We start from the raw sequence: 15,981 nt of genomic DNA on the forward strand, positions 1-15,981 counted from the left end.
CTGACCATGATTATTATGAAACATGCTGCCTGTGCAGAGATACATGATCACAGTATAAATGAAAGGAAGGGCAGAAAGCCACATGCTTCCCCTTGAGTATTATATATTGTGTGTATTACAATTGTGCCTGAGAGCCCAACATCAGGACTCTTATGTGAGGCACTGTACAAACATGCAGAGGGTTGCTGCTCAGAAAAGCTGACTGACTGAAATAGGCAAGAAAAAAAGTAGTAGAGGAAAGAGACCCGGAGACTTGAAGTGCTTAGCCACAGATCTCATAGCTGGAGAATGTTTTCCTGACACAGCCAGTCTCCTGATTCCCAGTCCAGTGCCCTGTCCAATATCTTATCCTGCCTCTCAATAATTGGAGTACGTCATGAACAGGTAATAGCAGATTCTGGACCTAAAGTTTCCCCAGGGGATGAAAGGCCTCACAAACTTTAGAAAAGGAAGGAGTAATTTCTCAGCTTCTGTGCTCATTCCCCTGCTCCCTGCCCCCACCCCTCCGCACACTTCCGAGTAGACTGAGAACATACTAATTACATTATAATTAGCCTTCCACTTAGCTTGCCAGGAACAGTTCCTTCTGCTGTGTTGTGTCATCCTTATCAGACGCATTTTAAAACACTTACTCTGGGAGCAACTGCTGCTGCAGACATGAACAGAGCCTCTGATTAACGGCACTGGATCTCGCTAAGAAACAATACAACATTTTCCCATCACAAAGGAGTCTCTATTAGTCTAAAGGCTGAGGACCAGGTTGGACTATAAGATGGTTAAGTATCAGAGGGGTAGCCCTGTTAGTCTGTATCCCTCAAAACACCAAGTCCTGTGGCACCTTAGACACAATGTAATTGCATCTGACGAAGCAGATCTTTGTCCACAAAAGGTTATGCTGCAAAATATCAGTTGGTCTATAAGGTGCCACAAAACTTTGCATTGATTTTATATGAGGGTTAACTCTTCTTGATGGAATCAAACCAAACCCAGCACTTTAGACCGGCTTCCTCTAGTAAAATGCAGTAGCTCAGCCCAGTCTCTCTAACACTTCCACCCCCCAAAAAACCCCCCCAAGCTCAGCCACTCGATGTCTCTGCTATAGAAGCAACAACAAGAAGGACATCAGTGCATTCAAGCGTAAGATTATTGTAGAAGTCAGATGCAGACAAAAGAGGGTGCACTGAAAAGATAGGGGAGGAAAGAGAAGTCTGCTAGCTCTGTGTCTAATTTCTATTATGGCTGTTTTGTTTTGTTAGAATACAGCCTAACATGGCTACCTCTCTGTTAGTCTTTAAACTGGGTTTAATTACAACAGGCAGTAAAATAACCCCCTCTGGAAGTCATGGGGAAAATTGGGACTGATGCTGATCATGCATAAGGACATCAGTGTTCATCCTGTCATTATCCAGAGGTGGTTCTCAAAGTGTGGTCCATGGACAACTAGTGGTCTCTGACCATCTTGCAGCAGACCACTGGCTTAAGAATTGCCTCTCCTACAAAGAGGACCTCCCCACTTACCTTATCAGCCGCATATCTATGTTTAAAGTATTTGTATTAGTCTACTGGAGCATATAAATACTAAGGTATTTAGAGATAAGTAAATGCATTTTATCAACATGGGTGGTTGCCAGGTGGCTCCCGGAAAGTTTCATGTTGAATGGGACAGGCTCAAGTCTTGCCCAAGTCTTCAAAAATGTTTGAGAACCACTGCTCCCAAATCTTATTTCCAGATTTACAGAGTGAGCAACACAAAAGGGCCCTTTCTTTTCACTCCTTGGCGCTATTGCTGTACAAAGGGGTATGCAGTGTGATTAAAGCAAACTTAGAGATCACAGATTAAATGACTGTGCCAGGGAGAGCAATGCCAGTATTAAGCCCGAGAAAAGGAAGTGGCCTATTATCCAAGGAAGATAATACAAGTGCTGAAATACCCTTTATTCTTACTCTGACAGTGGGACAAAAGGACATGGCTACCAAATGCTTGATTCTCTCCTCTTCTAGCACTATTAAGTATCAGACTATGTTTAAACCTGAGCATTGTTTTCCTCATTTTATTTCATTCCCAGACAGCACTGGCTGGCAATAGCAGCTTTGACCTGAAAAAAGGCAGTAAAAGTCACAGTTCTGCACATCTAGGAGAAAGAATCCACTGCTGTTAGTGCGAGATGTGACTCAGGAAGGGGTCAGTGCATGAACAATAAAAGGAAGATTAGCCTCTGTACTGTAGTTCAGCAGCATTTTCATATAGCAGAGACTGCTTTTATATGGCACTTTGAAGAGGAAAAGCTAAGTGCTGATTATTTACATCAGAGCTGTGATGGGAAGACTGAACATTTCCAATTTTACAGATGTGGAAACAGAGCAAAAGATTTAATGGACTTGCCCCGTCTCCAAAAATCACTAACCAAACAGAAGTTGCTCAGTCTATACATTTCTCTATTAGTATCCTTATTGTTTGTACTACAGTAGCATCTATGAGCCTTAGTCCCCAGGACCAGAAGCCTACTGTGCTTGGCCTTGAATAGAGAGTTTTGTGTTTTTATCTGCCCTATAACTTAAACAGACCACACACTCTGTCAGCAGTTTTAGGAGGAGAAAGAGTCATTGACTTTTTAATGATATGAACCTCTGGATTGACTGGAATATGATATATGTATTTTATTTCTACGGTTTCCCACCCCGCACAGGGTCACAAACAATTTAAAGGGATACACAAGGTTTGAGTGCTTCTTATGTACTGAAAGAAGAGTGGCGTTCTGCACACTCTTTCAAGGGAACATTTCAATGGAACATTTATCTCCATTAGGATTATATCCACTCCCATGGATAAGGCTCTGCAAAGCATAAATGGTAAACAGCCAAAAAGATTTACTTCTATCACAGATCTAAGTGATTAAAACAGGCCCTCTCACCAGACAAAAGGGGGAAATAACAATGGGTAGTTTTTTTTAACTTTCTTTCCTTCATCCTCTTTCAAATAATCTTCATTGTCCTTTGGTCACTGAGGACATTCCAGTCTGCACCAGGCATGGATGTCAACTAGTATCGTGATTGCAGGAAGACTTCTGATACACAGGCCTTATTTTGGCTATTTATTTTGTGTGTGTGTGCGCGCATGTGTGCGAGAGAGAGAGTTCCTCACCCCGCAGTCATTAGTTCTGTCCCACAAGTGGAGCTAATGGTTAGTTACAGTGGTAAGGGTAGCAAGGCCCCCATGTCCCAGCATTTTAAACCACCATGGTATCTAGATTTGCTGTAAGCAGAGATGGAGAAGGTTACATGTGAGAAATATCACACACAAGTTGAACATTAAGACACCATATTATTAATGTGTGCGCTGGCTCAACTCTGCTCCCACTGATCAAACTTGTATTGACGTCAATAGGAGCAGAATTAGGTTAATGATGAATGCATATGAAAATCCTACCCAAGACTAGAACTGTGATTTCAATATAATTTATTATACCTTTGCAGTATTGGTGTATGACTAATTGCTAATATCAACAGAAATGTGTATTATAAAGATATGCATTAGTTTTAAGTAGAAGACATTCACCCAGAACTGTCACAGTTTTTATACAGAGACAAAGGCCGGAATATTTCTATGAGACTGAAGGCCTGATCTGGAACCAGGACTCCCTTGTTCAAGGTACAGCTGAGGTAGACGGTGGGACGTAAATTGCAGGGTCAAATATTTCTTTAAATCCCCTAGCCTTCAGTATACAGGGCAGCAAAGCAAAAATCCACGTAGTATGATGAAGAATCACAAACAACAGCACTCAACACATGAAAACAGATGTGGACAGAATAAATTTCACAGAAACAAACCTAAGCTTTTCTGCATTTCCTGGCAGAAAGTGACTTATCTATAGTGTGACACAACAGGATCAGAACCTCTCAAAGGGAAAGCTGCTTGGCAGAGCTTAAAAGGCAAAGACTAAGGCAGATTTACACACTGTCGAAAGCTGATAGCATTGTGTTTGCCTGTCTGAGCAGGGAATAGGAAGCTCAGCCAGTTACAGCACAAACTCTGTCTGGGAGATTCAGTCACCTCCCAAGAGCTCACAACATTTCAACCACCCAACAGAGTCTAGCACTGGTTCTGATTGTCACTTCACACAAACCATTTTTCAGATAGTTTATAAGCCACCAAGCTTTGGCAGGGTCTTGGTGAAATTCAGAGCCCTGAGAGGGAACATGAATTGAGGATCCCCAAAAAAATAAGGTGCATTTTGCTCAGGGGAGAATGTTTCCCTTCCCACAGCTCCAATGTCTTGATCAAGCACCGCTCTGCTGAGCTGAACCATTAGACACCTGACAGCTGGCACCATAGCAGACAAGCAAGAGTCTCTGGAGCTTCTTGCAAATTGCCCCTTTTAAAAGTTTGAATTTGAAGGCATGAATGATAATCCTAGCTAAAACCAGAAACTGATCAGACAACATTTTTTGCTCCTCTGGATTCTGAACAGTCCCCCTCCTTCATGGCCAAATCCCAGTAGACTTGCTTCAAAGACTAGCCCATTTAATCCTGTGAGGGTTCTTACATTGTTTGAAACATGCTGTGCAGTTTAAGAAAAGCAGCGATGACAGCCAACTCCTGAATCACTGGCAAACACCTCTCAGAGGCCAATGCTTATTTGAATAAAGTATCGTTAAAGCAGTTATATCCATGCAAGCAAAGAAGCCCAAATTTATAGTTACGGGTTTGTGGCATACCTCAGACTGCAGCTACTCCCCGGCAACCTTCCATTTATTCAGTACACCTTTGCTGCCTGCTGTCAAAAGTCCCAGAATATACATTTTGATACTTCTGAAATTCTTAAAATGGAACAGGCACAGAACCCATGGAAACACTAGGTGATACTATTCCAAATCAGCCTCCACTGTGAATGGTTGCTAGCAGTTCAACAGTAATGCAGTACCACTGGATCGTGAACATGCTCATTCAACAGGTATCATAGCACTGGAAAGACACTTATTCGGATGCTATCCTGATGCCTGATTTCAGATAGCCCCATACTATCAATTTATCTGCTTCATTTCTGCTAGCAAGACCATTTGCATTAAATAACCTATTTTGTACATCCCAGAAGTGGTCATTTAAAGCAGGCTTCATTTTACTGAAGACAAATCAAAAAAAAAAAAAAAGGACCAATGGAATGGCTTTTCCTAGGCTTTTAGAAATAAGTGTAGTCTCTCCAGAAGATTGACACCATTATACTCCATTTCTCTTTGCTTTATTGTAATGCTCCTTTAAGAGAGAACACTGCAGTTCAAGTCCAGTACCACTCAATAGAACAAGGAATATTTTTCACTGAAACTGCCATTCCTGTGAACTTCACACAATACATTAGGAAAATTAAAGACACAGTACCCCACTCATTTAACAAATTTTTAGTGGCCCAAACATGGCACTGTAAGAGATTATTCAAGGCCACTACCAACCAACACTTGAGTATTGGACATTAGATTCCACTTCTTTACTTCCAGCTCTGCTCTAGATTGAAGAAACTCTCTTTGGGCTGAGATTTTAGAACTAGATCACTTACAAAGGCAAAAGGGATACTGAAATGCTTTCACTGATTACTATTTTGATACCAAGTAGGGATACTGCGTCTTTAAATCTTGTTTCCTGGATTAGAATACAAAGGAGGTTTCACTCACACTTGTTAAATTATTGCACGTATTACTACATGGAATTACATTATCACCCATGGAATGTTACAGTGTTTAAAGCACATGGGGGTGGGGGAGGGAGAGCGCGAGGGAGCAGCAGCATTATCGTTTAGGTCTAGAATCAGGGAGAGTTGGCCAAGGATATCTAGTGACAAGCTTCAAGATGTAATGAAAGCAACATTTCAAAACAGTCAACTCTGCAAACAGAAGATCCAGTTTCCGGTTTGGGAACACTCAAGAACTATGATGTTTTGCTCCTTTGCCAACAGCACTGAATTTGAATGCCCTAGAAATAGAACTGTATAAAACAGACACTGATGAGATCAAGTTAAATGAAAGGTAAACTAAAATGTAGGCTGGCTAACCTGGATGATGCAGCATCCTACAGAAAACTACTCCAGTCCCAATTTCCCAAGTGCTTGTCTCCTTTGTTTAATATCAGTTTTGTGCTAGTGAAAGGTACATGATTTAGAGTCCTGAAAACAGAAGTCCTATTTATTCACAAAACAAGTGTAGCATACTGGGGCACTACAAGCTTGCACACACTGAGAAAGTGACTGAAACTCAGTGCTTAGTCACATCCATCTAGCTAAGCCTCCACCCTTCAATTATCGGTACCTCAAGAAAATAAAGAGTGCTGGCTAAGAAGGTGCTTCTCAGGATAAGTACGTATTTCCAATACAGAATTTGTCTCTGACCAGCTTTCAAATGACCACCTTTCAAATGGCAGTAATTTCCTATCCAGCTAGGAGCCAGTAACTAAACAGAGGAAAACAAAAATTGGACAATGAAAATGCTCTAGTTTCACTTTCATCTCACCTCCACTCAAAGACATCTTAGACCATCTGGAGCCAAATGACCAAAAAAAAAAAAAAAATTTGATTCAGCAGTCCTAAAATGAATGGGCTATGCATGTGCTCAGATTGAGGGACAGGCCTAGTGTTACTAGTCCGTATCTTTCACCACTATGCCACTTTTTAACTACCCTAAAATAACTCTCTGGAAGTGTAAAGACACATTAAGACTCCCCATGAAAGTGCAAAGAACTAAAGCATTCTTTCACTTTCTCCTGGACAGAAGGAATACCACTGTCAGGGCACTCATTTTTACTATGTCCAAGTGCAGACCTAAAAACTAGGTTGAGCCAATCTTAGCTGCAGGTATAATGTAAACAGTTCCCTATTACGCAAACCACAGAAGTGGAGAGAATAGGGATAATGATGTATGCACACAACTCAACTGATTATAATAAGCTATTTCAGGAGGATGGCAAAAAAGACAGTAATAAGTAGTACACAGGAAGCTGAATCAGCTTCGCAACACTTTAAACAAAACTTCAGAAGTCAGGCAACCCAGCTAATCAGGTGGATTTTGCTGTCACTACTACTGCAATGCTTCACAAAAGGTAGAGGCTAGCCAAGGACTGGGCAATAGCACTTCACATACAACTTACACAGTGTGGCCTTCAAAGTACATGCATTACAGTTTCAAACTAGGCAGCAGACAAGTAACAGAAGTGTATGCATAAAAATACAAGAACTTTCCGTGTTTAACATGCAGTCAAGCCATGACAACAATATCTTTGAAATGGAAGAGTAGAAATTCCAATAAAATCACTCATAGGGATTCTGGCTGTAAATTTTCTTGAAAATAATGCTTCTTGTGATAGTTACAACAAAGTCTTAGATCTTGCTGTGCTGCTGCCACTGCTGTGCTGCCAGATTCCTTGGTGTGACACACAGAGAGCCTTGCATTAGCCTGGCACAAGAAAACTCTAGATAATTACTAGCATTGCATGCAGATCTCAGGTTAGGTGAGGAATTCAACATATCACCAAATGGCTACTGAAAGGACACTAAACCAAGAGAAAACCATTGAGATAAAGGGTGGAAGAGCAGTACAAAAGAGGGGATAAAAAAAACAGACCAGAAAGTATTCAGTGGATAACTGGGAAGACTATAGCGATGGAAATATATTGAACACATCCTGCAAGATCAAAATTTCACAAGAGAAACATATATTTTACCACTTAACACTATAAACCAAGAAACCATTAATACTTCTTGGGCAATTCATGATTTGTTTCCTGGCTGCTGCAAACAGTTAATTCATGGCCGACATCCACTGGCTGAACTTGAACCTTCTCCTTAGTGAGTGACAGGAAGTGAACAATAGCTGAGACAGAAAAACTTAACAAATGATCAGCATCAGCTATAATTTGGTCAGCTCGTCAACACAAATATACTCTTAGATGCACTCACCAAAAGTTCCCAAATCATGTCCATGGTACAGAGTTCCACAGTGGTATCTGAATTATTAGCCAGTGGCACCTTAATTTGAAGATTTCAAGTGACTTCACAATATTGAATCATGTTGTATAATTATGACATTACACCACAGTGACAATAAGGAGCTACACCCCACCTACAGCAGACAAGTATTTAACAAAGGACATCCTTGTTAAAAGGAAAGAACTGAATTCCTCTATTCTAGCTTTTCATATTCAAAAGTTATGGGTGTATGTACCATGAAAGGAAGCTTTTATTCGGGAAAAAAAAAAAACAAAAAAACACACCACCAAGTATAGTCCAGGCTAACTAAAGCATCTGAATTTTCTTTAGAAGCATTAGGGAAATTGTGGAAGAAATGGTGGTTTACACGATTATACAAGTGTTTCTATTTGACAAATTGAAGAGAAGATTAGTTTACTCAATCGGCTGGATTTAAGTTTCACTGTTGAATCCAGAGTTCTATTCATCTCAAAAATAATTTGTCTCTATCTTTAATAATGCTCTGTTTTCACTCTTTTCTTCCATTTTGTCTTATGTGGCTGGATCCTTCCAGTTTCACTGCTATTTTGGTCAAGATATGCTGGGAAGAGCTCAAGTAGAGAGAAGAAAGATTTAATTTTATCAAAAAGAAAGCAGGTGAAATTAGGAATCCGGAAGGAAAAAAGCTGGAGAAAGGAAGACCCTTCTTAACAGTTACAGGGAAAAGATACCAGAACTATGCAGAAAATCTGCACTGTGTGTATCCCTAAAGCAAAGTGCAAGAATAAGGAATGGTGCCATTCTGAATACTCCTGTATGGTCAGGTTGACAAAATAGTGAGTTATGCACTATTATCTAGCTCTAGTTTTCTCTCCTCTAGGAATTCTCTCTTAGAAAAAAAATATTTAAAAAAGTTCTCAAAACCTTGCAAAGTTTAAAAATGTATCTTCAATAAAAAGTGTCTTGATGGCCATTTTGAACTGCCAGATTTAATACAGTCCCAGCAGTACAGAGAGACATTTAAACTGGAACTTCCTGAACTGCAGTTCACCCATTCAATTTCTGGCTATCTCCCTTACCTCTATCACCCCACTCCAGATGTTTTATAGAACTTCATTAGAAGTTAGGAATACTGGAGGGGCAATCATAAGAAACTACACATGCAATATTGTGCCATGAATACATGCTTGCACTGATTTTTTCCTTTGAATTCTCATTTTAAAAAGGTAGCTTACCCAGCTCCAATAGCACTATGGTGAAGAGAATACATCTATTACTACCCTTTACAATGGGCAAGCCGTATCTTCACATGGTAACAATGAGAATCAGACCCTATTTGTTTTTCTAAACTGGAACAGAAGAAAGGAGAACGAAGGAGAAGCACAAGGTAACAGGTCAGTAAAGGACAACCAAGTTAATCCAGCTGCGTGTGAAGCTTTTTTCCAGAGAGCATGGACTCCTTTCTTCACCATGTGAAGCAGGGTTACAGAGTCCTACCAGTTCTGGTTATCCCATCCATCATCAGCTGCTGAAGACACTTTTGTCACCTTCTTGGGAGCTTTTTTGTTCTTGCTCTCCCCTCCTGCATTCTCCCAGTTGGTCTCCCAGTTTTCCCAGCTGTCGCTGTTACTGTTCTTGTTGTTGGAGACAGTCCCTGAACCCCAAACATCCCAGCTATCTGAGCTCTTCTTCTCTGTGGAATTGTCCACATAGGTCCAACTGTCATTGCTTGGGGATTTATGAGCCTTGGGTGGGTCTGAGTTGCCAAAGGTTTCCCAGAAACTTTGATCTACAGCGCTGTTCTGATAGCCTTCTCCTCCACTGTTCTGATAGCTGTCTCCCTCAGGTGGTCTTTAAAGAAAAAAAAAAAACAAAGAGGTTGGCATGGGGGGAATCAGCCATTGTATCATTAATATTGCATGACTGAATTAACAAATACTTATGCATAAACCTCCATCTCCAACTAAGTTTGTCTGTCATCACCTTATGAGGTATTTCTGTTAGGGAAAATGGTATTCCTGCATTTAAATTTAAAGCTGTGATATTGCTCTATAAGAGAGAAAAGCATAGAACAAGTATGCTTTACTCCAAGCAATTCTGAGATGAAAAAGGCAAGGAAGGCAGGAGCAACTGAATGCACATATTTAGAACAGAATTTGCCTTAGGTTTTAATTTTCAGATTTATCTGGTTTGGGTAATCACTTTGAAAACATAAAAGATGATATCTTCCAAGTGAATTGCTATGAATGAAAAGGAGTTATAACGGTACTATTTTAGTCTCAATATAGTATCCATGGCTGATGGTCAGCTAAATCAAACCGTGTTTGTGTGCTCCATATTATCCAGTTATTTGAGTAAATGGTTTGTGTGTGCCTCAAAACTACTAATTACTTTTGAAAACCAGGGGATATTTGATGAAAGAAAAATGTTTTTGTCTACCAAACTTAAATACCCTTGTTCTGCTGAGGAAAAAATCTTCCCTGCTACTTTCCTATTACAGGGAAAACAAGCTCTATCTTGGATATAAGTTATAAATCCATATATTTTAGAGAGCAGAGAACAAACAAAAAGAGAGTACCTTTCAGAAAGATCTTCTGGTTTGCTGGAAAAGAAAGTGGTGACGTCCCGCCATCCCTTACTGCCAACCCCCTGAACCTGGAAGGAAAGTTAAAGCCTATTAGTAAGTAAATTAATGAATTAACTCATATCCAGACCACACTCACAACTATTGTAACAAAGAACAACCTCCTGTTCATGTAAAGACATGGATTTATAGCAGGCTTACTAAGTTCAGCTCACCCATCAGGAAGCCAGTATGACAAATAAAATAGGGTATTCTTTGGTCATCAACAAGTAACTTTTATTTTTAGGCAATTGAGGGTTTTTTTATGATTTTGCAAGGTTGGGGTTAAGAAATTCGTTGACAGGATGGTGCTTAACAACTGAGAAAAAATTCTGAGGGAGGCAACCATGGCTTACTTTTTTCACCTGACTTTTGGTACTGACAGCTTTTGACTTTTCAGATAACAATGGTGTGGGACTGCTTCAAGCAGGAAGTGGGGCCTACTTCTCTATTGCCCTGGTTTTTGTGATGCTACTGTGAAAATGCAAAATATTCCCAAATCAGAATGGTAGCATTTTCCATCCTCTTTGCACTAATGTAAATGTCAGAGTAAACTACTAGGCAACACAGAATAAGGCCCTGTGTTTTTAAGCTTAGTTTCCAACTTGATTCCCATTCTCCAAACTGTTTCACAGCAGATTTTCGTAAATCAGCAAAGATAAAAATCAGGGGCTTGATGGAAATTTAGCAATATATTAACAACAGGCATAAGAAATTAGATACATGACTAGACCTATATAAAGATCTTCACAAACAAGAAAATACCGGAACAGACCTAACTTGATAATCGTAGCTTATGAAGCCTTGTTTACAACCTTTAAACCATTATGGAATTTAGTACTAAGTCTTGTGTCCTGGCCAAGCAAGTTTTAAACCAAATATTGCTACAGAACTCTGTTTGGATGCTGAGCAATTGTGAATGCGATTCATCAAATTACCATAAACTGGGAGCCACATTCTGATCTTGATCACCCTGATGTAAATCCAGAATTAATCCAAAGACAACAATAGCTAATTAAATTTGGGATCTCCGCAGAATCTGACTTTATTCATAACGCAATAGTATAAATGTACTGAAGTGGTTTCACCAGTTTACAAAAGCAATTTTAGTGCTCATGTGCGCAGGTGAAAAGTGAATTTCTTGAACGTTACTGTTGAAGGAATTTCAAAACACATTTTTACTCTTGTTATGCCGAGATCATGTGCACAACCCATGAAATGATCTCAACAATGGACACTATTCTGAGACCAGCTGGTTCTTTGAACGTCAGGGCTTGTTGCCAGGCTTTGAGCAAAACGGACAAGATGTTCATTCACTTTTTTTTAAACTTGTGGATTCCATCATTCGTAGCCTTTCAAGCAGGAAAACTCCTGGCTCTGTGACTTCTAATACTAACTGCCCATGGCAGCTAGGAGTTCAATAGCACTAGGCAATGCTGTGCAAATTACTGAAATAGCACATTATAAAATTTTGCAAGCGTCTTGCAGCTTGCAGGAGGAGGGAGCACTTACCACGTTACCAAGCAACGTCAGCATAACGGGAAAAAGGTACACATATTAATAAGGTTAACAACTTTACATATTTTACTTAAGCTGTCTCCATATTCTTTAGCAAACATTGACTGTCAAACATTTGGGTCACTAATTCTACCACAAGTCTACATTTTGTTGTCAGCATAAGCATTATTCAGATACTACTAAAAGCTGATTAATATACCTGTAGCTATTTACGCTTACAATTTGTCTGTGTATCAAATGGAGTATCATGCTTATGCCATTGCCATAATAAATCTTGTGTGTAAAATATCCCTTTCCCAGATTACTTGTGTTGAATATGGATAAACAGCAAAAAGCAGAAGCTAAAATGTCTTACTTTTTTTGTTTTACATGATATGTATCGCATGTGTCTGTACGACCTGTGCAAATGAAAAATATGGAGACTGGCTTAATATTTGGCCTCCTAATGCGTAGGCAGGCCCCTTCATACCTTGGCAGCCAGATGAGATACCCCCAAGGACAACTCATCTAATATTTTTCCCTCTTTCACCTAGATAAATCAAAATGTCTGCAGTTAGTCATGAAACAAAATGGTATCTATAGCTTAAAACAGAACCCAGGATAGCTTGCGATAACAGAGAGAGACAAAGTGTAGCAAACTAAAGTATATTTGACTCAATAGACAATGAGGTTAAAAAAATAAAATATGAAGTCTGTTACAGCAAATGGGCTGATCCACAATTCTTTAAAGTTATAGGGACTCTTTCCACTGAATTATTTGGGCTTAGAATTGGCACTATTACAGGAAAGTTAAGAACTGGAAAAATCCCCACCCCAAACAGACTGCATAAAATCGTATTCTGAAGAGACTGAAAACAAGATAAGAATGGGCTCCAAGAACACTTGGTTTCACCACTTAACACAAATCTATACCGGAAACCGTACAAAAGCTTTGATATCCCTGCCTTTGGATCATTTGGAGCACATTGTTTTACAACAGCTGAGAGAAGAAATTCCAATCAACTAACCAAATAAAAAAAGCATACAAATGACTTGACAGAGTTATATATGGGCCAGTCCATCACTGACTACTGTCAATTATGGAACTCTGGAATATAATTTTATTTAGAATAAACTAACAAAGCATTACCCCAGGGCAGTTTGCCATTATTTATCCTAGCTAGTGTGCAGTCCTTCACTAAATTGGTCTTCTAACACATGGAAATCAACAACAAGAAAAGCACCCTAAGAAAATGTACTGGCTACAATATACTTTCTACTATAACTTACAACCTAGTTATATCAATATAGAATTTACCATGTCTACCAAAACAAGATATCTTGATAATAAGATTCATTTCTGTAAAAACATCCTTTTCTGGAAATGATTCAAGATAACCTGAGATAGCAGAAAACTCAGTATAATTTTTTTCTCTGATCTAAGACTGCCCATCTAAAACAGACAAACAAACAAACCAATTTAATGAGTGTGTGATACAAATGGGATTTGCTTGGGTACTAGACAATTTTTTCAAATTAGATATGAATCCATATTCTACTGTGCTGGTATTATGTTCCCACATGAGACAAAAATTAATGTATTTACCACAATAGTAGAAATAAGTATAGATTAAATACGCAGATCATCACATTCTCATACATGAAGGCCTAACTACTGTAGACCCCTGAGTTACATGAGGGTTGTGCTCCTACGCATCCTTGCGTAACTCAAATTTCACATAAGTCAGCTGGCGGGGGAGCAGGAACCAGGGGGCAGCTTGGCTCCCCTCCGCTGGCAGGTGCCAGGAAAATGACCTTGTTAAGTTTCCTGGCTCTTGCAAGCCTAGGAGAGCTGGGAACCAGGCAGCAGTTAATGCAACTTAAATGCAACTCAAAATTGCGCATACTGGGGCTTTACTTTATACAAATGTTGGAACTTTGGAATGGTGTTACAAATTAACAGGGAAGACATTATTTAATACATTATGGAGAATCTATTATTAAAATAGTAAAATTAGCCACCTCTCACTCAGCGTTGGCTGCTTAGCCATGAGTGTGCATGTGTAAGAGAAAGAGAGCACCGCTGCCCAGAGATTACCTGGAAATCACACATAGTATTCATCCATGTATCTCTAGCTAAAGTGTAAATAACTGTACATATGAGGAAACAGTTTTTTCCTCTCTTTTGACATTTTTTTTTAACTATATTCTAAATTCCAGGAAGCAATACATATTGAACCTCTCTAGCCCGGCAACAATTGTTCCAACAATATCTACGGTCCATCAGGATTTTAGTTTGCTGGATGTCCACTTATTATGGGTGTGGCCAAGTTTCCTGCAGCTCCAGGAAGTTTGTTTATAGCCACCAGTCCTGGTTCTCAATGTTCTGTGCTGTTATTTAGCTCTAATTTACCCCAGTCTTCTCAGAGACCAGTAAGCAGTGGAAGTGCAGGTAAGACTGCTAGACGATATTGACCTCCTGTGGTTTGGCAAATTCTCTGGTTCAGCATCAGTCAGGTTCCCAAAGGTGCTAGACTAGAGAGATTCAATCTGTATAATAATTTCAGAAGTGACACTAATAGTTGTTTTCCTAGTAAAATGACTATTTAGGATAAAGGTGAAATATATTCTTTTTTATGAATCCAGTATATTCTCTTTTATGAGCATCAAAAACCTTTGATATTAATCAATTCAGGCAAGGATCTAAAGAGAAAAATCAAGGGCATATTTCTTTTAAGAACTGCCTGTAATCAGTTTGAAATCATATTACTGCTCAGATTATATTAATTCTTATGTAGGTGTGAATGCTCTGATATACCTTCAAGAGGCTTATTTTAAAGGAAACAGTGCTAGCGGTCAGAAGAGTGATGGGTATGAAATTTAACGCACATTAAGGTAATATTCCTCAACGCAGATCACTCTAGCCAAGTAAAAGATGCCATGAGGGGCTCTGAATGTGATCCCAGCCACTCTTCCATCACATGAAGGATGATGGCTATTCCAGGACATATCATGGGAAGATGAACAAAGCAAGAGAACACGGGGATCTCTCAGGATGGATCTGGCCAGGAAGCCCCCAAAATGAGGAAAAATTTGAACATTTCTTTGAATTATTTGGCATTTTTCTTCTGTTATTATGCCAGTACATGTAAAATAACCAAACAGGATGGCAACAAACTACTTGTGGCAGGAAAAAATAAAATTACTTCCTAGGTAATACAAAAATATAAGTAATGTACTTATTTCCAAAGTTACCTTGTCCTGTGCAGGTTTGAGAACATTTTCATTTAAAGTCTGACCTAACTCTGACGCCTATTTAAAAGCAAAACAAAAGCAAAGTCAGTTATATTTTCCCCCATACAATACAGCCAACATTCACTGCTGAGAAACTAGCCTGCAGGAAACGCAAAGAACATAGGACAGAAAAGACTTAAGCTTTGCCTTATACAAGCAACATAGCTAAAAGCACACAAAATGTAATGCTGTAGAGAAAATGCTACAGGAAACATAAGGCACTAAGGCTGCTGAAGGTTCCTACAGCCCAAGAAAGAGATCTGTCCTTGAACTGGCACAACCTTTCAACCAGCAATAATCAGAAGGCAGGAATCTTGCTAAGCCATGAGCTTTAATAAATATTTTGAAAACCTCTGAGCAACTGTACCCTTATATGTTCTTGTTAATGGGATTACCAGGAGACACAGGAAAGAATATTAATTTGTTCACAATGAAATACTCCCTTCCTGTGATGCGGCAATGTCATCTATTAGTAACTAATTCCCTGTTTCCAGGCAATACACCACACAGGCATACCAGGTGAAAGGATGATTAAACTATTTTATGGCTTAAGGCCCTCTCTCTGCTGAGATACTCAGACATTCTACGAGAACCATAATTATACCTAGGATAGATGCACAA

General features: G+C 39.4%; 1 protein-coding gene across 2 annotated transcripts in view; it reads right to left on the reverse strand.

Moving 5' to 3' along the window:
• Window positions 1-488: 488 nt before the first annotated feature.
• ARFGAP1 (ARF GTPase activating protein 1) overlaps window positions 489-15,981 on the reverse strand; it is a 39,087-nt gene continuing 23,594 nt past the window's right edge. For both annotated transcript variants that reach the window (XM_075012214.1, XM_075012213.1), the window contains exons 10-13: window positions 15,322-15,378; window positions 12,557-12,616; window positions 10,525-10,601; window positions 489-9,797 (exon numbers count right to left, since the gene is read on the reverse strand). In XM_075012214.1, coding sequence (XP_074868315.1) covers window positions 9,440-9,797; window positions 10,525-10,601; window positions 12,557-12,616; window positions 15,322-15,378 — 552 coding nt within the window. In that variant the 3' untranslated portion in view covers window positions 489-9,439. The remainder of the gene's footprint in view (window positions 9,798-10,524; window positions 10,602-12,556; window positions 12,617-15,321; window positions 15,379-15,981) is intronic.

Source organism: Carettochelys insculpta, chromosome 17 (assembly GCF_033958435.1).
Source record: "Carettochelys insculpta isolate YL-2023 chromosome 17, ASM3395843v1, whole genome shotgun sequence".
Classification (NCBI taxonomy): Eukaryota; Metazoa; Chordata; order Testudines; family Carettochelyidae; genus Carettochelys; species Carettochelys insculpta.